Below are 23529 nucleotides of genomic sequence, written 5' to 3'. Positions count from 1 at the left end.
AAAGAACTATTGCCTATTATTAACTGGCTATTTTCCTACTACCTGACACTGCCTCTTATTAACCTGTTGTTTGCCACCACCACGCTTAAAGCTGTTTAGCTTAGCCAACATGAGCTCTAATAGTAAGGATACTAATGACACAGAGCCCAAAGCTGCTGATGGCGCACGTAAGATTAGGTCTGATAGAAAGTATACTAATAATGCAGAGCAAAAAGACGCCGATGCCGCACGTAAGCGCAAACAGCGTGCTAACAAGAGTACAGAGGATAGATGCAAGCGCATGGACACTGTTAAGTATACTAATGACACAGAGTCCAAAGCTTATGATGGCGCACGTAAGATCAGGTCTGATATAAAGTATGGTAATGATGCAGAGCGAAAAGCCGTCGATGCCGCACGTAAGCGCAAACAGCGTTTATTTACATTATTGTTCTTAAGCAAAGAACCGTTGTTGTGGCATTTGCCACAACACGCAAAGTTGTCGTCTGATGTCTTTCATCCCTCCCCTCATAAGCATGTTCATGGATCCTGTGTAACTGCACCTTAAATAACAAGAATTGTCAAGAGCTGGTGAGTGCAGCCATTTTTTGTTCTTTCTTACTATTATTTATTAATTGTATTATTCTTACATTTGAATAAATAAAGTATATATGGATTCTAGACTCCCGATTCTTTAGAATCGGGCTGCCATCTAGTTTATTATAATTGCCAGACCTGAAATAACAAGCACTTTTCACCTATTGTGTCCCCCCATTTCCTTGTAGATTGTAAGCTTGCGAGCAGGGACCTCACCCCTAATGTCACTGTTTAAAGGGACACTGTCACCTGAATTTGGAGGGAACAATCTTCAGCCATGGAGGCGGGGTTTTTGGGTGTTTGATTCACCCTTTCCTTACCCTTCTGGCTGCAATATTGGATTGAAGTTCATTCTCTGTCCTCCGTAGTACACGCCTGCACAGTCTGCAGTCTTACCTTGCGCAGTCGTGTACTACGGAGGACAGAGAATGAACTTCAATCCAATATTGCAGCCAGCATGCAGCCAGCGGGTAAGGAAAGGGTGAATCAAACACCCAAAAACCCCGCCTCCATGGCTGAAGATTGTTCCCTCCAAATTCAGGTGACAGTGTCCCTTTAAATTGTCTTAACTCGTACCGAATTTATTGTCTGTACATGTCCCCGCTTAATTGTAAAGTGCTGCGGAATATGTTGGCGCTATCTTAAAAAAAATTATCATTATCAACCCCTTACTGACCTCCGCCGTACTATTACAGCGGAGGTCGATACCCCCGCTTTGATGCGGGCTCCGGAGGTGAGCCCGCATCAAAGCCGGGACATGTCAGCTGTTTTGAACAGCTAACGTGCCCACAATAGCGGTGGGTGGAATCTTGATTCACCCACCGCTATTAACTAGTTAAATGCCGCTGTCAAACACTGACAGCAGCATTTAACCGGCGCTTCCGGCCATTGGGCCAGACATGCGCGCATTGCCGACCCCCATCACATGATCTCCTTGAGACCTCTATGGTTGCTGATGCCGGCTTGCTGTGAGAGCCACCCTGTGGTCAGCGCTCATAGCAAGCCTGCAATTCAGCTACATAGGAGCGATCTGATGATCGTTGCCATGTAGCTGAGCCGATCAGGCTATGCCAGCTTCTAGCCCCCCCCCCTTCTTTCGCCCCATTCAAAATAAAACAATAAAAAAAAAAATCAAACCTACACATATTTGGTATCACCGCGTTCAGAATTGCCTGATCTATCAATAAAAGAAAAGCATTAACCTGATTGCTAAAGGGCATAGCGAGAAAAACATTCGAAACGCCAGAATTATGTTTTGTTTGGTCACCGAGACATTGCATTAAAATGCAATAACGGGTGATCAAAAGAATGTATCTGCACCAATATGGTATCATTAAAAACGTCAGCTCAGCACACAAAAAAATAAGCCCTCGCCCGACCCCAGATCACGAAAAATAAAGACGCCAGGGGTATCAGAAAATGGCGCTTTTTTTTTTTTTTTTTTTTTTAAAGCAAAGTTTGGAATTTTTTTTTTACCACTTAGATAAAACGTAACCTAGACATGTTTAGTGTCTATGAATTCGTAATGACCTGGAGAATCACAATGGCAGGTCAGTTTTAGCATTTAGTGAACCTAGCAAAAAAGCCATACAAAAAAAGTGTGGGATTGCACTTTTTTTGCAATTTCCCCGCACATGGAATTTGTTTTCCATTTTCTAGTACATGACATGCTAAAACCAATGATGTTGTTCAAAAGTACGACTCGTCCCGCAAAAAATAAGCCCTCACATGGCCAAATTGACGGAAAAATAAAAAAAGTTATGGTTCTGGGAAGGAGGGGAGCAAGAACGCAAAAACGGAAAAGGGCAAGGTCTTTAAGGGATTAAAATATATATATATATATATATATATATATATATATATATATATATATATATATATATATATATATATATACACACACACATACTTCTGGCCGGTGCATCGATTCTGAGGCAGAAGTGGTAAACTTGTCAGGTCAAGAACAGGGACAAAATCTGGAGATGTATTGAAGTCAGGTACTAGGAGGTCAATTAAAGAGTAACAAGCTCCGGTCAAGGTCAGGACAAATCAGAGAGTAAAGGTACCTTCACACATAACGATATCGTTAACGATATCATTGCTTTTTGTGACGTAGCAACGATATCGTTAAGGAAATCGTTATGTGTGACAGCGACCAACGATCAGGCCCCTGCTGGAAGATCGTTGGTCGCTGAGGAAAGTCCAGAACTTTATTTCGTCGCTGGCTCTCCCGCTGACATCGCTGGATCGGTGTGTGTGACGCCGATCCAGCGATGTCTTCACTGGTAACCAGGGTAAACATCGGGTTACTAAGCGCAGGGCCGCGCTTAGTATCCGATGTTTACCCTGGTTACCAGCGTAAACGTTAAAAAAACAAACACTACATACTTACCTTCAGCTGTCTGTCCCCGGCGCTGTGCTTCTCTGCACTCCTCCTGCATCCTGTGTCAGCGCCGGCCAGCCGGAAAGCAGAGCGGTGACGTCACCACTCTGCTTTCCGGCTGACCGGCGCTGACAGTGCAGAGGAAAGCAGAGCGCCGGAGGACAGACAGCTGAAGGTAAGTACCGTATGTATTGTTTGTTTTTTTTAACGTTTACGCTGGTAACCAGGGTAAACATCGGGTTACTAAGCGCGACCCTGCGCTTAGTAACCCGATGTTTACCCTGGTTACCGGGGACCTCGGGATCGTTGGTCGCTGGAGAGCTGTCTGCTTTCTCGGCAGCATGTTTACACACAAGATGTGCTGCTGAGAATGAGGTGGGTTTTTTTCTGTTTTTTTTAAACTCTTTTTATTAGTTTTAAAGGGAACCGGTCACCCCCAAAATTGAAGGTGAGCTAAGCCCACCAGCATCAGGGGCTTATCTACAGCATTCTGGAATGCTGTAGATAAGCCCCCGATGTATCCTGAAAGATGAGAAAAAGAGGTTATATTATACTCATCTGGGGGGGCGGTTCGGTCCGATGGGCGGACCTTTCCCGACGCCTGCGCACTGCAGTACTTTGCTCTGCCCTCAACAGGGCAGACAAAGTACGCCTGCGCCGGAGCCGCAGCGTGAATACAAGAAGAGGACATCATCATAAGAAGATGGGAGGCCCCGGACCAGACTGCGACACCCATTGGACCAGACCGCAGCAGGACCGCCCCTGGGTGAGTATAATCTAACCTCTTTTTCTCATCTTTTAGGGTACATCGGGGGCTTATATACAGCATTACAGATTGCTGTAGATAAGCCCATGATGCCGGTGGGCTTAGCTCACCTTCGATTTTAGGGGTGACAGGTTCCCTTTAAACAGTACATAACAAACCAATAACATGTCATAAGATCCATGCTAAGTTGTCTTTTCCAGAGAATGAGGATTTTTAAGAAAACCGAGGAGGAGGGTACAGGGGAGCGCTTCTTTATTATTGGAGAGTGTAAATGGGTTGTAGCATGTTGAAATCCAATGTGCCCCATTATTTCCCATAGGCCAAATGAATGACAGACAAACGCAGTAAATGAGGCCATAGTCCCACCAACCTTAATCTAATGAGCATGGCCTTCTTAAAGGGAACCTGTCACTAGACTGCTAGCATGTAGGGATGCTTGGTGGAGCAAGATGTACTGCACATGCATGTTTAGTCTGTGGGAGGAAATCTGAGGAAACCCTCGCAGACACGGGGAGAACCTAGAAACTCCTTGCAGATATTGTCCTTGGTGGGATTTGACCCCAATTACTGCCATTATTAGAATGATCACATTTGGAACACTAAACCCCTGATGTATAACAACAAGCTTGCGCTGGGGGTTTAGTGCACAAAATCTAGTGACCGTTTCCCTTTAACTTTTCTAGGCCAAAGTGGTTTAATACATGTGACAAGAACACGCGGCATCGGTTCTAGGCATGTGGAGCATGAAGTAGCTCTTTGTCATGGCCGATGCCTTCTCCTCCCCCTCTCCTCAGTAATCTCCCAGTGATCTGGTAGGAATATGCTTCTCAGATGGAGCGGGGGAAACGCTAACACGTGATATCCACACGGGAAGGAAAGCGCAGATCCTGCACACAGTGATTTCGAAATCTGAAGCTGGAAGTCGGCACAATCCTGTGAGCTACACGTTATACTCACTGGAGGCCCGAAAGGGGGATCTATTGATCCTTCAGGAGTCAGAACCCCAATAAACGAAGCTTGATTTGAAGATAAAATTGCAATAAAAGGGTTATAAGGATATACAGTAGCTATGGAAAAGTCTACGCACCTCTATAAAACCCCATCATACGGGGAAGAATCATTTCAGAGCTTCTTCCAACTTTAATGTCATTCCTAAACTGTACAATTCCAGTGAAATTCTTTTGGGTGGGGGAGAAATGTTGTTGCATAAATATTCACACCCTTAAACGAATACATTGTTGAAGTATTTGAATTTGACACTATTCATTGTTTTTGGGCAGGCGTCTATCAGCAGGACACACCTAGGATTGGCAAGCTTTGCCCACTCGTCTTTGCAGTTGCGCATCAAATCTGAGATCCACTGTGTACAGCGCCCTCTACAGGTTTTGAATTGGATATGTCTGGTCTCTGGCTGGTCCATTGCAAAACTTTAATCTTCTGACAAAGTCATTCTTTTGTTAATTTGTAGGTATGTTCTGAGTCATCGTTGTGCTGAATGGTGAAATTCTTCCTTTTAGCAGAGGCGTAAAGGTTTTGTTGCAAAAATGACTGATCTTCCTGCAGCTTTTTTTAATACTTCTCTAAGCCTCTTGGCAGCCTCCAGGACCAATTTTCTTCTTGTTTTTTCATTTGAGATACGTCCAATTCTAGGTAATGTAACCAAAGTGCCAGATTTAATCCACTTCTTGATGACAATCTTCCATGTTCCATATTATACCTTATGTCTTGGCAATTTTCTTGTACCCTTTCCCTGAGTGATGACTTTCAACAGTGAGATCCCTTTGCTGTGTTGTAAGCTATTTATGGACGGTGGCTTTGGCTGTAAAATGCTACTAACAAAATGTCAGGAAATCTTACTAGAACATCTAATCTTTATATGGGGTTATTCAGAATTACTGTTAGTGATGGCAGCTGTGTACTGACTATTATTTGAGGCCGGGGTCACATAGCAATCGATTATCTCATGTAAGAGACAGTCGGGCTGATTATGCTAATGACACTCGGATCAGACTCTGTCAGCGTTTGAGCCGAGTGTCTTAGTGCAATCCGATTCTCTCAAAAACTGAGAACTTTAATATCTCCATCTTCTCCATTGTCTCTGTGAACCTACATTGGACTGCACTCAGATGACATCAGAAAGAGGTCCGATATTTCACACGCACCCATAGACTTGTATGGATGAGGGTGAGCCGATTAACGGTTGCATTTACTGCATGCTGCCATGCTACCAAATCGGCATGAGATCTGCACAGCCCCATAGTGAAACATTTGGCCGAGTGCTATTCAATAACAGATTGGATGTCACACAGTTGTGTGAGCGAGTTATAAATGGGACTGGCTAATTCCGAATACAACCACATTCCCAATTATAAGAGGGTGTTGACACTTATGCAACCACATCTCTATACACAGCTTCTATCTGCAGTACATTGCTCCTCAGCTCTGTGTACACTGTGCATAGGCAGAAAGCTGCCAATCAGTGGTTGGAGCAGGGTTATATAGAGCTCATCATTTAGAGGATCGATAGATCTGCAGTCAGATCAAAACTACGGCAAGCATCCCAGGAGGCGATACATCTCTGCAATCATGGCCCTTGCCCCTATATTGTGCTGCTCTCTGATACAGCAGCAAAAATCTGATTCCCTTTAAAATAAATCGTGTCAGTTGTTCTTGCTGCCTGTGGGTGATGGATCACTTGTGTGAGGTTGTTGTGTTTTTTTTTTTTTTTTTTTTTTTTTTTTTTTATATAGTCTATTCATAGATCTATATATTTTTTTTTTTTTGGAATTTTTTTTTTCTCCACTGACATAAATCATGTCCTGTTCTAGCAGTGATCGCTGAGAGATAATATCCTGAATGGCATCTCGGAGTCTTCTGCTCTTCTGCATGGCTGCAAGTAACCTCATCCTAGTAGGTGTAGGAATGGAATGACTGACAGGATGACGGCTCCATTGATAACGTGACAGCCCTAGATAAGAACGGCCTGGACAGAGGGGGGAAAGACATCAGGAAAAGTCCTGTTACTTTGTACATTTTCACTTAATAAATCATTACCGCATACCCTCTTGCACCTAGCCGTAGTATCCTAAGAATCCCCCCACCCAAGATCAGAGCTGTGTAAACCTGTCCTCAATAGAGTGGAGGTGTCCATAAACAGCCTCCAGTTCACGCATTGTCTATGGGACTGCTGAGCAATGTACACTGATATTTCATTCAGTCCCATAGACAGTGAAACTGAGGCCAAGCATGCGCTATACAGGACGCAGGTGCAGAACGCACCGTTCTGTTGGTTGCAGAGCCCCGCTTCTGGGATCTCGGGGGGGGTCCCAATAGTCACTCCCCACCATTCAGCAATTTATCCCCTATTCTATGAATAGCAGATAAATACATCCTTGGGGAATAATCAATTAATTACCCCTGACCCCAAAATATAACACTCCACACAGTGCACTTCTGTTGTATAAATATATACATTTCACCTAAATCGCCTTACCCCAATCCTCCCAAAGGATCAAGAGCGCTGCTGCACCACATTGCCATATTAAAGCGTGACCAGGTGAGTGCTGACCGGAGTACTGCTGTATGAGTGATCATCAGTCTCATCAGGGGTCACCTCCAGACATGGACATTGCATCTCCCAGCCCAAAGCACTGCACTCTGGCGAGGAGCAAGACAGGCCTGCTGCTGTGTGGGTCATGTTACAGTCTGGGATGTGACCGCAGCTGATTTACTGTTCACAGCCCACTACACCATCACACCCTGCAGCACATCACTCCTCAGCCCCCTTGATATACAGGCTCCACCTGTAGTACATCACTCCTCAGCCCCCTTGATATACAGCCTCCACCTGTAGTACATCACTCCTCAGCCCCCTTGATATACAGCCTCCACCTGTAGTACATCGCCTCTCCGCCCCTTGATATACAGCCTCCACCTGCAGTACATCGCTCCTCAGCCCCTTGATATACAGCCTCCACCTGCAGTACATCGCTCCTCAGCCCCTTGATATACAGCCTCCACCTGCAGTACATCACTTCTCAGCCCCCTTGATATACAGCCTCCACCTGTAGTACATCGCCTCTCCGCCCCTTGATATACAGCCTCCACCTGCAGTACATCGCTCCTCAGCCCCTTGATATACAGCCTCCACCTGCAGTACATCGCTCCTCAGCCCCTTGATATACAGCCTCCACCTGCAGTACATCGCTCCTCAGCCCCTTGATATACAGCCTCCACCTGCAGTACATCACTTCTCAGCCCCCTTGATATACAGCCTCCACCTGTAGTACATCGCCTCTCCGCCCCTTGATATACAGCCTCCACCTGCAGTACATCGCTCCTCAGCCCCTTGATATACAGCCTCCACCTGCAGTACATCACTCCTCAGCCCCTTGATATACAGCCTCCACCTGTAGTACATTGCTCCTCAGCCCCTTGATATACAGCCTCCACCTGCAGTACATCGCCTCTCAGCCCCTTGATATACAGCCTCCACCTGTAGTACATCGCCTCTCCGCCCCTTGATATACAGCCTCCACCTGCAGTACATCGCCTCTCCGCCCCTTGATATACAGCCTCCACCTGCAGTACATCGCTCCTCAGCCCCTTGATATACAGCCTCCACCTGCAGTACATCACTCCTCAGCCCCTTGATATACAGCCTCCACCTGTAGTACATTGCTCCTCAGCCCCTTGATATACAGCCTCCACCTGCAGTACATTGCCTCTCAGCCCCTTGATATACAGCCTCCACCTGTAGTACATCGCCTCTCAGCCCTTTGATATACAGCCTCCACCTGCAGTACATCGCTCCTCAGCCCCTTGATATACAGCCTCCACCTGTAGTACATCGCCTCTCAGCCCTTTGATATACAGCCTCCACCTGTAGTACATCGCCTCTCAGCCCCTTGATATACAGCCTCCACCTGTAGTACATCACTCCTCAGCCCCTTGATATAGAGCCTCCACCTGCAGTACATTGCTCCTCAGCCCCTTGATATACAGCCTCCACCTGCAGTACATCGCCTCTCAGCCCCTTGATATACAGCCTCCACCTGCAGTACTTCGCCCCTCACCCCCTTGATATACAGCCTCTAACAGCAGTACATTGCCCCCTCCTACAGTACAGTACTCCTCAGCCCCTTGATATACAGCCTCCATCTGCAGTACTTCGCCCCTCAGCCCCTTGATATACAGCCTCCACCTGCAGTACTTCGCCCCTCACCCCCTTGATATACAGCCTCTAACTGCAGTACATTGCCCCCTCCTACAGTACAGTACTCCTCAGCCCCTTGATATACAGCCTCCATCTGCAGTACTTCGCCCCTCAGCCCCTTGATATACAGCCTCCATCTGCAGTACTTCGCTCCTCAGCCCCTTGATATACAGCCTCCACCTGCAGTACTTCGCTCCTCAGCCTCTTGGTATACAGCCTCTAACTGCAGTACATTGCCCCCTCCTACAGTACAGTACTCCTCAGCCCTCTATATACAGTTTCCTCCTACAGTATATCGCTCCTCAACCATTCAGTACAAGGCCTCCATCTGTTCTTCATCGCTCCTCAGCCCCTCTATACATAGCTTCCACCTGTAATGCATTGCTTCTATGCGCCTCTATATACAGCCTCCATCTGCAGTACGTTGCTCCTCAGCTCCCCAAATTAATAAACTTTGTTGTAAAAATGAGAAATCGATGGTCAACTTTTAACTGTTTTAACTTCCTAACAAATAAAAAATTGTTTCCAAAATTGTGCTGATGTAGGAAATGTTATCTATTAACTACTTTGTGTGACACCACTCTGATTTACGGGCATAAGAATTCAAAGTTCGAAAATTGCAAAATTTTTGCCAAAGTTCCGAATTTTTTATTTATTTTTTTTCTTTCACCAACACAATATCGAAGAAATTTTCCACTGTCATGAAAAACAATCTTAGAATCAGTGGGGATCTGTTGAATCATTATGTCCTCACTAGATGGTGGCCTGATTCTAACGCATCGGGTATTCTAGAATACGTATGTATGTATATAGCAGCCACATAGTATATAGGAGTACTACGTGGCCTGTGGTATATACCATGTGGCTGCTATATAAATACTTACATATTGTAGAATACCCGATGCGTTAATATAGGCCACGCAGTATATAACACAGCCCACGTAGTATATAACACAGCCCACGCAGTATATAGCAGCCACGCAGCATATAACACAGCCCACGTAGTATGTAACACTGGCCACGTAATATATAGCACAGCCCACATTGTATCTAATACTGGCCAGGTAGTATATAGCAGCCACGCAGTATATAACACAGCCACGTAGTATTTAGCAGTGTGGGCACCATATCCCTGTTAAAAAAATTAAAATAATAACTAAAATTAAAAATAGTTATATACTCACCTGGCGGGATCCAGCGAACCTCTGGCGATGCGCGCGGTTGCCGCCATCTTGCGTTCCCAGGATGCATTGCGAAATTACCCAGATCACTTAGCGGTCTAGTGAGACCGCTAAGTCTTCTGTGTCATTTCGCAATGCATCTCTAGGACCGGTAGCTGGCGGGAGCGCATCGTTGGACTACGGAAGGTGAGAATAGCAGGTTTTTTGTTTGTTTTTATTATTTTTAACATTAGATCTTTTTACTATTGATGCTGCATAGGCAGCATCAATAGTAAAAACTTGGTCACACAGGGTTAATAGCGGCGGTAACGGAGTGAGTTACCCGCGGCATAACGCGGTCCATTACCGCTGGCATTAACCCTGTGTGAGCGGTGACTGCAGGGGAGTATGGAGCGGTCACTGACTGCGGGGAGTATAGAGCGGGTGCCGGGCACTGACTGCAGGGGAGTAGGGAGGGACTAATCGGACTGTGGCCGTCGCTGATTGGTCGCGGAAGCCATGACAGGCAGCTGGCGAGACCAATCAGCGACTTGGATTTCCATGACAGACAGAGGCCGCGGCCAATAAATATCCGTGACAGACAGAAGGACAGAGGAAAGTGACCCTTAGACAATTATATAGTAGATAAAGTGACACTGGTCAGAATTGAAAAAATGGCTTGTTCTAGAAGGTGAAAATAGGCTTCGGGGAGAAGGGGTTAAAGCCAGCAGTTAAATTTGTCACAACCTAAAAAAAAAACACTGATTTTTTTTTTTTTTTTTTAAAAAGCAAAAGTCCTAGTTCCCATCGTTTCAGTGTCTGGGCTGTGCTTCTGTAATTCAATTGTTTAGAGAAGAAAATCCGCTTCCTTTTTTAAAGCAGATCTGTCATCGCTCTTTGTAAAGGCGGCAGAAAATGGGGACCGGATCCCTCCTGTAAGGCAAAATGGCTTTTAGGATGGTTCTCATTTTTATCTTTTTAGTTAATTTTAAGAGCAGAGAGACAGTATAAATGGACTTCTTAAAGGGACTCTATCAGCAGGTTTTTGCTCTCTATATTCTGAGAACAGGACAAAATAGGGCAAGAAAATTTGACTCCAGGCATGTGTCATTTGCACCCACAACCCTGACTTGGCAGCTTCCTGTGTACGGCGTGACTTGTCAGCAAGCTGCCAATCAGTGGTGGGGGCAGGGTTACGCAGATTAGCTGGACTGCTCTGCACATGAACTGTAGTCCTGTAGTGATAATCTCCTGCTGATAAAATACTGATTGTACTGAAATTACAACACACAGACTAATAAGTGAAAAATAAAGCTCTCCTGCCATATATTATGTTTCTCTCGGAGTACATGGCAAAAACCTGCTGGCAGATTCCCTTTAATAGTTTGGAAAAGCCCCTTTTTTGCTTGGAGTTTAGTTATTTTTTGTTCAGGAGTTGCACAATTAGAGATACGAAATACTGATATTTTTATAACCTATTTGGTTTTGGAGATTTTTTTTTTTCAAAATTTCTTATAAGTATGTTACTTTTTACCTATAAAAAAAATAGAATAATTTATATTTTTTTGTGTGGATAGAATAGATTGAAAAATGGTCTTCAGAGCTGCATTCACAATTCTGCAGCCTTTAGGGCTAATTTTGTGCCATGACACTGTATCTGCACTGAGCTTATTGTGGTGATCTGCATTCTGCACCACCTGCACCATGCAGGAATCTGATGAAGGCGACAGTAACAGGCGCTATCATCTGAGTTCACTATTTATATTTCATTTTTACATTTTCTACACTTTTGATGGATTATTTCATTTTTTTTTAAATCAAACTCCAGAAATCCTTACCAGCAGGTGCAATGTTATCATAATAGGTCATAGTAGATGACTGATATTATTTAAAGAGACAGGGCACATTGATGTAGCTGCCATTGTTTGAGGCCGACGTCCTATAAAATGGCAGTGCCACTATTAAAATAATTTATAGCTATGCTTTATCTTTTATATACCGTGTATGTTTTTAGGACAAATGTACCCAAAATAGATGAGGAGTTATAGATTTTTTTATTTTTTTATTTAAGGCAATGGATAGCACAGATGTGACAAAAAGGACATATGATTTAGGACTAAGGCGTGAGCGTTCTGTAATACTATATGCAAGTCGATGAGTATGTGGAAATAATTGGACTGCACTCGGATTTCATCTGAGTGCAGTCTGATTTTTGCGCACTGACAATGGAGAAGGTGGAGAATTTTTTTTTTTTCTCCATCTTATCATCCCACATAATCAAGTCACACTGTGTGATACTCTGATCACACTCATCATCATCACAGTTTGATCGGAGTGTCACTTGCATAATCGGTCCGATTCTCTAGTACGAGCGAATCTACCTGACCCTTACCTTAAGAAGAGTCTATACTTTTGGTACCTTTTGGGAGATTCTTCATATGCAGACTCCCCCGTAAACGCGCGTTCTCGAATTCTCCGTGATTTTTTTTCTATGGGGAATGGGAATCATGTAAAAATCTTGTAAAATAACAGCATTTTATTTTTGACAAAAAAAATGTTTTCGAAAATGCAGTTAGAGGAAAAAGAGAGCCTGACACTAAATGCATTTTGCAGGCTCATTAGGGCACATCCACTTCTAGCTACATCCGGACTGAACAGGACGTTTCCCAATCCGTTCCCAGGTATGTTATTTCTTGGTGCTTGCCACTCCAAATGACTCTGGAATTGATTGTAATCGACATGCCGATTATATGACATGTCTGTGAGTAACGCAGAATTCCTTAGTATTTTAAGAAAGTGGTCAGACCAGATAAGATTGATCGAGTTAGGCAACATATGTGTCAGACAGACTGAGCCGTGAATGATAAATGTGCCAAAATAATACAATTCAACTTTGCAAACTTTAGGTTATTTTTGAGTGAAAACTACGAGAAATATACAGAGACAGTCACATATCATATTCGTTATTTATCACCTTACTTACTTTTTTATTCATCTCTGGTGCTTGTAGGCATGAGTCAAGTGGGCGGTCCTACTCAGTGGCCTACTACTACGAAGACCTCCCACTGGACTCATACACATGCAGACAACAGGGATTTCAATGGATAAAATACAATTTATACTGAATCTTTCTCAACAAACCTATGTATCATTCTTCTCAGCTTCTTCTGCTCTATATCATGATGTTCACAGATCAAACTGCATGACAGATTCCCTTTAAGGGGAGTCTGTCACCCCTAAAATTGAAATTAAACTTTAGACCTTCATATAGGGGACTTAGCCCCTCTAAAAAATCATACTGGTATTGTAATTTTCAGTAATTAATATTGTGAGGGGATCATATGCAAAGGTCGATATGTATCCCCCAGGATGCGCATAGAAGTGTATTGAGGCCGCGGGAGTGCATTGCAGTCACAGGCATAGCTGTGATTGCAGTGCAAAATAAAAGTTGTGGTCTTGGGCAAGCTGTTTGCCTAAGGCAGATTTAAGAAAACCCGCCATGGGCTTTTATTTTTGGAGCGGACTACAGGATGGTAGTGTTGTGGTCCACTTTCTCCCAGCCAGGTCTTACAAGTGGCCTGTGGCCACAGATTCCTTGTAAAAACCCTGCAGCAAAGGGTTGGGTGTGTCAGTCTTGGTTTGCAAACCCGCAGAGCAGGAGGCTCTGCAAAGCTTCAGCCTGTGTGATGCAACACGGAGCCAAAAGGCCTGGCACCCCTCAGCGTGACACGGTGCAGTCGCCCACGGTCTCTGTTACGGACAGTCTTGTTTCCCGGCTGCGATCCGGAGGATACCTTTTGTGTTCCAGTTGTAAGTTTCTTTGGACATTAAAAGACATTTGTTTTGAACTTTCTTGTGATCGCTGCCTGTCTGCCACACTGCACCAACACCACGGCACTACATATGGTGGAGAATCCGAGCATTGTGAACTGAGGCATACCCGGATCCCACTGCATGTCGGTTATTAGGCCTGTAACACTGCAGCCCAAGCTTTCCGACAAAATGGAGGAGCTTTTGAAGCAGTTGGTCATCACTCAACAATGGCAGGAGTAGCAGCAGAACCTGTAGCAGCAGCACAATCACCAGCAGCAGCTACTGTATCGGCAACAGCAGAAAACTAATGAGCTGATCCTACAACAGATTACGGCTCTGCGAGAGGCTCCCTCACCGGCGACCCCTATCCGTTCTGAGGCCCGGTACAAAGTCCGGTCAGTGCTGAGGAAGATAAGTCCTGAGGACGATTTGGAGGCTTTCCTCACCGTGATTGAGCGCACAGCAGAGCGGGAGAGTTTGCCGCTTTCCCAGTGGGCTGAAGTGGTGGCCCCCTTCCTAACAGGAGATGCCCAGAAAGCCTACTTGGACCTCAGTCGGGATATCTCCCTGGACTATGGGAAGCTGAAAGGTGAGATCCTTGCCTGACTGGGGGTTAACACCTATGTATGTGCACAACGGGTGTTCAAATGGTCCTTTGTGGAAACTCGGCCCACCAGGTCTCAGGCATATGACTTGTTGCAGCTGGTAAAAAAAATGGCTTCAGCCTGAGACCATAACCTCGTTCCAGATGGTAGAGAGGGTGGTGGTCGACCAGCTGGTGAGGGCGCTACCAGCAGCCATACAGTGTTGGGTGGGGCAAGGGGATTCGTGCACTCTGGACCTGCCACTTTGGCTGTAACGTCGGGCCCTACCAGCCCAGGAGTCTGGGAAGAGTCCCCGACCCTCTACTGGGGCCAATCAGGACTGAGCCCATACTGAGGGGGGTATCCCAAAGTGAGAGTGACAGTAGACCCGTTTCCCCTAAATCGGCCCCAGCTATCAAGTGTTGGTGGTGCCAAGGGCCTAGACATATGGCTGCCAACTGCCCCCTGACAGCTGAACCCATGGACTGCGGGTATACTCGCCATACGTCTATGTATGCACAGGCAGTCTGCACCACATCTAGAGGTGGCGAACCCCAACTGTGCCAGGTACTCGTCAGTGGGTCCCAAACGGAGGCTTTCTTGGACTCGGGGAGCTTAGTAACTCTGGTACATGGGTTCCTTGTTGCTGGTGACAACCCCAATGGACGGAAAGTGGGGGTGGTGTGTATACATGGGGAACTCCGAGAGTACCTGACCGCGGAGGTTACTTTTTCCACACCGTGTGGAGAAATAAAACATGCGGTGGGAGTGGTGAAGACCCTTCCAGATGGTCATTGACTAACTTCAAACTGGCTTGGACATATGCTGGTGTGAGCAGGGGGACCTTGCTTGCCCTGCAGGATTTTAATCCATGACGGCATATTCTGTTACTAATGGTAATGTTTGAGACTGTGGTCCCAGCTCTCTTCCAAGTCATTGACCAGGTCCTCCTATGTAGTTTAGGGCTGAGCCCCAGACCGAAGAAGATTGACCGTCATCTTTTGTTTCTTCCATTTTCTAATAATTGTGCCAAAAGTTGTTATCTTCTTACCAAGCTGCTTGCTTATTGTCCTGTAGCCCATCCCAGCCATGTGCAGGTCTACAATTTTGTCCCTGGTGTCCTCAGAGAGCTCTTTGGTCTTAGCCATGGTGGAGAGGTTGGAGTGTGATTTGATTGTGTAGACAGGTGTATTTTATACAGGTAACAAGTTCAAACAGGTGCAATTAATACAGCTAATGAGTGCAGAGTAGGAGGGCTTCTTAAAGAAAACAGGTCTATGAGAGACTGAATTCTTGCTGGTTGTTAAGTGATCAAATACTTATTTCATGCAACAAAATGCAATTTAATTATGTAAAAATCAAATGTGATATTCTGGTTTTTTTTAATTCTTAGATTCTGTCTCTCACAGTTGAGGTGTACCTACGATAAAAATTACAGACCTCTCCATTCTTTGTAGGTGGGAAAACTTGCAAAATCAACAGTGTATTAAACATTTCTTTTTTCCCCACTGTATACCATGCAGTGATGTATAGATGTGTGTCTGCCCTTATACCTGTGTAGCATCTGTACTCCTTATTGTAGAGCGTCTTCAGTAGGAGCTCCTAGACTGGTAAAGAGCTTGTGCAGCCACATTGTTTGGCTGAGTGATGACTCAACATTATATGAGCCAGGAACTAAGCCTTCCACATCCTCTTCCTTCACGCTCTGGCAAGTATGATTCCTTTTCTGGTCACATCACCTGTTTGCGTCTTCCTTGTTTATTGCTTCTGCCCACCCGAAAAAATGTCTCCTTACCTCACCCCAGTCTGATTGCAGTAAAAGTTTGTTTTACGGTTTTTTTTTTAAATTAAACTCCAAAAAGTTATATCTTTCAGCTTCCAAAGCGGAACATGATGCTGCACACCGCTAAAGATGTAGCTGTGCTCTCTTTCACGTGGACAAAGTTCCAATTTGCTGCCATTCCAATCAAAGTGGTCGTTAGCACCATCCCTGCCACTCGCACTCCAGCTGCCCCTCCTGCAAGGGATTATAGATGATCTATCATGAGGTCAAAAGTGGCTCCTACGCTGCTCCCTTAATTATTACACTTTTTTTCTTTTAATAAGTAAAATCCACCATACAGTTCCAGAGATATGGATCATTTTATGTAGTGCCAATTTATGGTCTTTACCAGGTGGCCATAGCTCACAGGATTCTCTGGGGACGGCTGATTAGGCTGCTGTCACACCCCCATTGGAAAGGCCATAAAAATTAAAACTAGCTAAATCTTTGGCAGATGTAAAAAAAAATGGCGTACACAGGGGAGCAGCAGGACTAAATTAAAAGCAAAGTTTGGTCAATTTTGACCTGGTGACAAATCCCCTTTAAATAGAGACACAATTCTGCAACTTGAAATCTCTGAGGTAATATCTTTATTTTTACTCACTTTTATATAGCGCCATTAATTCCACAACGCGTTACAAACACAGGGAGAACATACAAACTCCTTGCAGATAGGCTTGGACTGGCCCACAGGAGAACAGGAGAATCCTCTGGTGGGCTGCAGTGCAAGGGTGGCCACAACCCACTTATATGAGCAGTACTTGGCACTGTATACTTGAATCACTATGTACAGACAAAGGAGCATCTTATTCATGTAACAATGTACCCAGCTCAGTGTTATATAAATTTGTGATTGACGATAATGTCACATTTTCATGTAGCTGAAAAGTGCGGCCCTGGAGTTGGTTACTGGTGGGCCCTCGGCATCCCTGTCTGACACTGCCTACAGATGTGGTTCTTTCTCCGTGGTATAAATGCCACTGTTCACCTGAGTCTGGTGTTGTTTTTGTTCTTCCACCTTTTCCTGAGATATTGCCCTATCTCATTCTAGTATTGTAGCATGGTCATCAACTCTTCCTTAACATAGCCTTGAGAACCACCCCCAAAAGGCTAAAAATCCTAGGTTTATACGTAGGGAAGAGGTGGCCATATTTGCAAAGTAGAAGCACAGGAGCAAAAAAATAAACTGCCAGATTCAGGAGAACAGGTTAAAAAAAATTTACTTATTTCTGGCAAGTAGCAGATAACAATCAACATCAATCCCAAAATATTTTCTCAGGTGAACGATTGTAACTATACTGGGTTACGTAGTGTTGGCCAGGCGAGGGGTATTGGACGTGGGTTGGAGACAGGTTGATTTTATGTCTAGTACTGATGAGCTCAAGGTTGCTGGCCTTGGGAGCAGCAATGTTTGGCGTTTTTTACAGCAGCCCTTACTTCCCAGGGAGCTGAGCAGCTGCTGACTGGTCACTATTGGTGTGTAGCGCAATTGCATCACCCTGTGGAAAGAACAGGTGGTTCCAGGCAGCCGGCTGTAACTTGTCACAAGAGCCTTTGGTGAGAGAACTACTCATGGATTCCAAGACTATATCTTTGAAAACTAATTTTATAAAAACAATCTTCCCTGACAGGCAACATGAGAGAAATTAACTAACTATCGTAAGTTAGTAATGACCAACGTAGGACTGACCCATCGGAGAACCCGGAGAATCCTCCGGTGGGCCCCAGTCACTGATACTGCAGCTGTAGGCTTGTGGCACATCCATCAGCTCAAGTCTGCAACCTCATTTAAGTGCTATCTTAAAAGGAGTCTGTCATCTCCCCCCCCCCCCCCCCCCCAAATGCATTTTAAAACACAACCCCAATTCCAAAAACATTTGAACGCTATCGTGAAAAGAAAGCAAGAATGCAATGATTTGGAAACCTTTTATAGCCATTTTTATTCACAACTGCACGTAGAACACAAATCAGAAGATCAACATTAGACATTTTTACATTTCATTTTAAAAATTATCTCCTTTTAGAAATTTTTCACAACACATCTCCAAAAAAAGTTGTACCCATGTCATGGCTACCATTGTGTAGCATCCTCTCTTCTTTTTACAACCGTCTAATTGTCCGGGAAGAGAGGAGACCAATTGCTGAGCTTTGGGAGAGAAGTGTTGTCACATTTTTGTCTGATGCAGGATTCTATCTGCTTGGTGAAAGGTCTGGGCTGCAGTCGGCAAGTTCATCATCCGAACTGTTCTTCTGTGAAGCCATGCTGTTGTTGTGGTGGATGCAATATGTGGTTTAGTGTTGTCTTGCCCCCCAAAAATAGGCCTTCCTTGTTATAGACATTGGACCATTTTGTCAAGATTGGTGTAGCTCTTACTCGCTCTATTGCCTGTCTTGCTGGCATAAAAGTCTCCAAATTCATTAAGAGGCATGCACCTCCATGAGCTGACACTTCTGATGAACTGGGTGGGCACTCCCACTCACTGGGTCCCACTCCGGCTCCACCGACTTTAGCAATGCTATTCAAGCTAGCATGAAAACCCCAGAAGTCGCAAAATGTTTGAGCAACTCTGTGTTGCGCAATCAATTCGCAACTTTTTAATGCTTTTATGCCATTTTACTATTAATCGCATTCAGTACTGTCGATGATGGGATCTTCAAAGTCTTTCCAATTTTTACCTTGAGGAACATTTTTCTAAAATTGTTCCATTTTTTTGTTGATGCACTTGTTCACATGATTGTTGAACCTCTGACTATCTTTGCTTCTGAGAGACTCTGCCTCTCTAACATGCTCTTTTTATTCAGTCATTTGGCTTAGTTAAGCAATTAACCCTCCAATTAGTTTTCATTGGTACCACTTACTTTTCCAGCATTTTGTTAACTCTGTCCACACTTTTTTGATTGTGTTGCTGCCATGAATTTCTAAATGAGCTAACCTTTTCAGATAAAATGGGAACATTTCTAACTTTTACTTTATGACTTATATTCTGATTTCCATAACATTACACTCTTGTTTTCTATACACAGCATCCCAACTTTTTGGGATTGTGCTTACAGTTCTATAATGGATTTAGCCCCTATATACATCATACTGGTAGCATACATTTTAGTGTTTCAGGGCTCAGAAAAGAAATTTGATGTCATATGCAAATGAGGGGAACGCATGCGGAAGCATCCGCATATAGCGGCACGACCTGCGTACCTAATGTTAAAGATAGGTATGCAGAAGTAGGCGGAGCTGGCGGCGGAGGTGCGGCCGAGGGCAGGGCTTCACGGAGAAGGTCCGCAGCACTCCGCAGATCAGGTAAAGGCTAGTGTGAAACTAGCCTTAGTGGGTTGTGGGGCAGGGGGCTGGGTTGAAAATTTGGTAAAAAGTGAGGCCCTGACAAAACTCTGACTGTGAAAAACACTGATGAAACTCGGACCGTTTTTCACATGCAAGAAAAATCACTGACATCTGAACAAGGCTTAAAGGGGTTGTCCAGCCTTTGGGCACAAGTCATCAGTTACTCTGTGACTGCAGACTTGTGAATCCTCACTGCAGACTGTCAGGATTTGCCAGTTCTGGGAGCGGCCGGCTCTTGACCACAAGTATGCGGTTTCCATACTTGCAGTCCTTTCCTCAATGCAAGTGTATAGAGCGAGGCCGGACACACCTTGATGTGCCCAGAAGTATGGAAATCGCACACATGACTTCAGGAAATCCTTAAAGTGCACAGAGTACACCCTGTGAAGATTCACAAGTCTACAGTCGTATAGAGTGGCTGTAGACTTGGAGCTCGCAACCAGACAACCACTTTAACCTAACTATTCTCCGCACCTTTAATCTATTGGGTAGTGAAATAACAGTGCCGTGGAGTTTGCCTTTGGGCGATTTAAAAAAACAAAACAATGCTGACTGACACTAGTCAGTCAGTTTCCACTAGTAGTGGAAACTGGAAAGATATATTTTTGGGTTACCCCAGTACTGGTGGTGTAATAGTGTTTTAATAAAGTTTTTTTCTTTTTAAGAGTAAATGGATCCTAATCTGTTGTGGTGTAGTCTATCAAATCTAATTGCAGTCCAAACTGTAAAACCTGCAAAAAATCAGAAACTCTACAAAAGGAAGACTGTAAAAGGATGAAAAAAATCTCTTATTTCCCTTCCATACTTTTTCTTAACGTACCCAGCTCTGTCCTCCTCCTTTCTGCTGCTAACTTTGTCCTGTCAATTCTATACGGCTACATTGTGGGCCTCAAGAATAACTTTCTGTGGTCGACCCTATATACTCCAGTCCGACACTGGTAACGTCTGTCCATAGTCGTTGCCATCCACTAGGCAACAAATCCAGAAATGCTTCATGGTTTAGATTTACAAAGTATGACTGTAGCTTAAAGGGGTATTCTCCACTCCAAGATCCTATCCCAATATGTAGTAGGTGTAATAACAATATCAGCAAATACCTCCAAATAGAAATCTAGTATAGTTTTTCGGATTCTCTGTGTCTTTCCTCATGTGCAAGCGTTGAAGGACCTTAGGTATCCATGGTTACGGCCACTAGCAACTAGCTAACTATCACTAGATCAGTGGTCGTAACCATGGATACCTATGTTCCTGCAATGCCTGAACATGAGGAAAGGGAAATATCATAAAAACTATACTACATTTGTAATTGGAGGTATTTGCTAATATTATTATTACACCTACTACATATTGGGATAGGATCTTGGAGATGGGAATACCCCTTTAAGCTATTTTTCTGTTTAAGTTCCTAACTTTAGTTTTTAATATAAAATAAGTGGCCTTATAACTTTTTTGTTTTGAGACTTTTGAAGAGAAAGGACTGTCGGGCATTTTACCCTTCACGTTTTTGGCAATATTTGATAAGGAAACGCCCACTTCCTGTAAAATACCTGGCAATGTGAGCTGGTCCCTTCACGATGACCCTCAGTGGACGGTGTGATGTGACAGATTTGTATGTGTCAGCAGTATTGTTAGATTTTGTACCTTCCTGAATGTCCCGATATGGCCCCTTAGCTTGGGACCCTGGACCGTCGGCTGTTGTGGCTGGAGGTGGTGCTGTAGGTGCTAATTACATTTACTTGGCCCTGCATACACAGTGTGTTGATTTTTGTTTTTCCAGTGCCCCATGTAGGCTGCTATGTGGACTCTTTTTAAAGTAAGTTTGGCACTCCTATCATGTAACGTAATACTAAAAATGAATGGACGGGATGTGCAGAAGAAGGCCTTTCTTGAAAGAGAACGCACCATCGAGACATTTAGAAAACGACTGTAAATTGTTAAACCAGCGGGTGACGCACACCCATCTTATATTCAGAATTGTGGTGGATCAGCTCCGTGGTGCAACATCAAGGGATCTGCCTGCGGATCAGCGTTTTCTAAAAATGCCAGTACTGCCAAGTAAGACAACGTGACATAGGGTCCATCCGGCTGTGCCACACGAGCGATCGCCTGAAGACCCCAACCCACAGTGAGCTTTTCAGGTGCTCCTCCTGTGCCTCTGGATCCCCTCATATCCATGTACAGTACACAGGACTACGAGCGATCGCCTGAAGACCCCAACCCACAGTGAGCTTTCAGGTGCTCCTCCTGTGCCTCCGGATCCTCTCTTATATCCATGTACAGTACACAGGACTTCACTCACTCTATAAATATTTTATTTTAGGAATCCGACCACCTCATCACTCCCAAGGACAGGAGAACTGTATTTTTCATAAACTATATTGGAGATAAAGTTCATTTTACGGAGGGTTGTCCAGTTTGTGGTCATAGAATTGGAGACCTATAAGCAGCTCACCCTCCCCAGGTCCAGCGCTGCTACTCCTCCACTGCCACAGTGATTATTCATTGGCTGCAGTCGTGATGTTGCATTTACAGCACTTTTCACCACTGCAGCCAATCACTGGGCTCAGCCGCTTACGCCATCAAGAGGGCAACTTATCAACAGAGACCAGAGCAGGGGCAGAGATGCAGCACTGGACCCAGGGAGGTGTTTAACAGCGCTGAATGTTGTTTTATAGGTTTACCTAAAATGTTAAACTAGACATTCCCTTTAACTGCCACCTCTATACAGCTAAAAGAGAATATGGAACAATGCACGGCCCATGAAAGGGTCAAGGAAAGTCTCTGAGGCCTTCATTGAGTATAAGGTTGACCATTGATGCTGCTGTGAGGGGCATAGCATTGGGGGGCAGGCGAGACATGTGAAGCATATAGCATTCTCATACTTCAATACAGCAAAAATTATATCAAACTTTGAACCAGAATGTTTTCTATATTATTGTTTTATTTTTTGATGTTTTATTTATATAATTTTTGTAAAATAATGAATATATGTTCACTGGTCACTTTATTCTCTGTGTGGTGATAAAGAATGTCTTGCTTTGCAGGAACTGTATAGTTTAACAGATGATGGACTTGATGCCATGTCTCTGGGAAAACTTCTTCGCCGTGCTTCATCCAAGGCCTCCGACTTCTTGACCTTAGGCTCTGGGGGAGAAAACTCTTCAGTACTGGATGGAGAAATCTTATTCTCTAAAAACAATGTATGCGTACACCCCCCAGAGCTGCTTCACAACGTCGCATCCCATCATCCAGGTGAGTGATCGCATGAAGCCATTCCAAACCCTTGTATATGGATTAAGATATATATATATATATATATATATATATATATATATATATATAATCAGGCCCTTGCAATGTGCTTAAAGGGTATTTCCCTGCCTGTTTTATCACAGGATTGATTGTTTCTGCCACATCCACAGCTCTGTGAGTGCATCATAAATTGTCAGTGACATAAGCTCAGCTGCCGGTAGGAATTCCTATGTCATTGACTTGTTTTATGATGGACTCAGAAGGCCAAAGATGCATAAGAACACTCACTCCTGTGATAAAATGGGCAGAGAAGTGTTTTGTTTGTTTTTTTTAATATAATTTACTACTGTTTGTAAATATTGTTGATCCAATTTCTAACCCTTTTTAAGTGTTTAACCCCTTCATGACCGGGGGATTTTTCGTTTTTCCGTGTTCGTTTTTCGCTCCCCACCTTCCCAGAGCCATAACTTTTTTATTTTTCCGTCAATTTGGCCATGCGAGGGCTTATTTTTTGCGGGACGAGTTGTACTTTTGAACGACATCATTGGTTTTAGCATGTCTTGTACTAGAAAACGGGAACAAAATTCCAAGTGCGGTGAAATTGCAAAAAAAGTG

At 44.2% G+C, this 23529-nt stretch overlaps 1 protein-coding gene across 3 annotated transcripts in view; it reads left to right on the top strand.

Moving 5' to 3' along the window:
* Window positions 1–23529, top strand: part of TBC1D16 (TBC1 domain family member 16) — an 84938-nt gene that overhangs the window by 4477 nt on the left and 56932 nt on the right. For all 3 annotated transcript variants that reach the window (XM_069752423.1, XM_069752424.1, XM_069752425.1), the window contains exon 2: window positions 22707–22914. In XM_069752423.1, the coding sequence (XP_069608524.1) occupies window positions 22707–22914 (208 nt within the window). The remainder of the gene's footprint in view (window positions 1–22706; window positions 22915–23529) is intronic.

This window comes from Ranitomeya imitator, chromosome 2 (assembly GCF_032444005.1).
Source record: "Ranitomeya imitator isolate aRanImi1 chromosome 2, aRanImi1.pri, whole genome shotgun sequence".
NCBI lineage: Eukaryota > Metazoa > Chordata > Amphibia > Anura > Dendrobatidae > Ranitomeya > Ranitomeya imitator.
The sequence above is the reverse complement of the archived record's forward strand: the minus strand, read 5'-3'. Positions and strand labels throughout refer to the sequence as shown.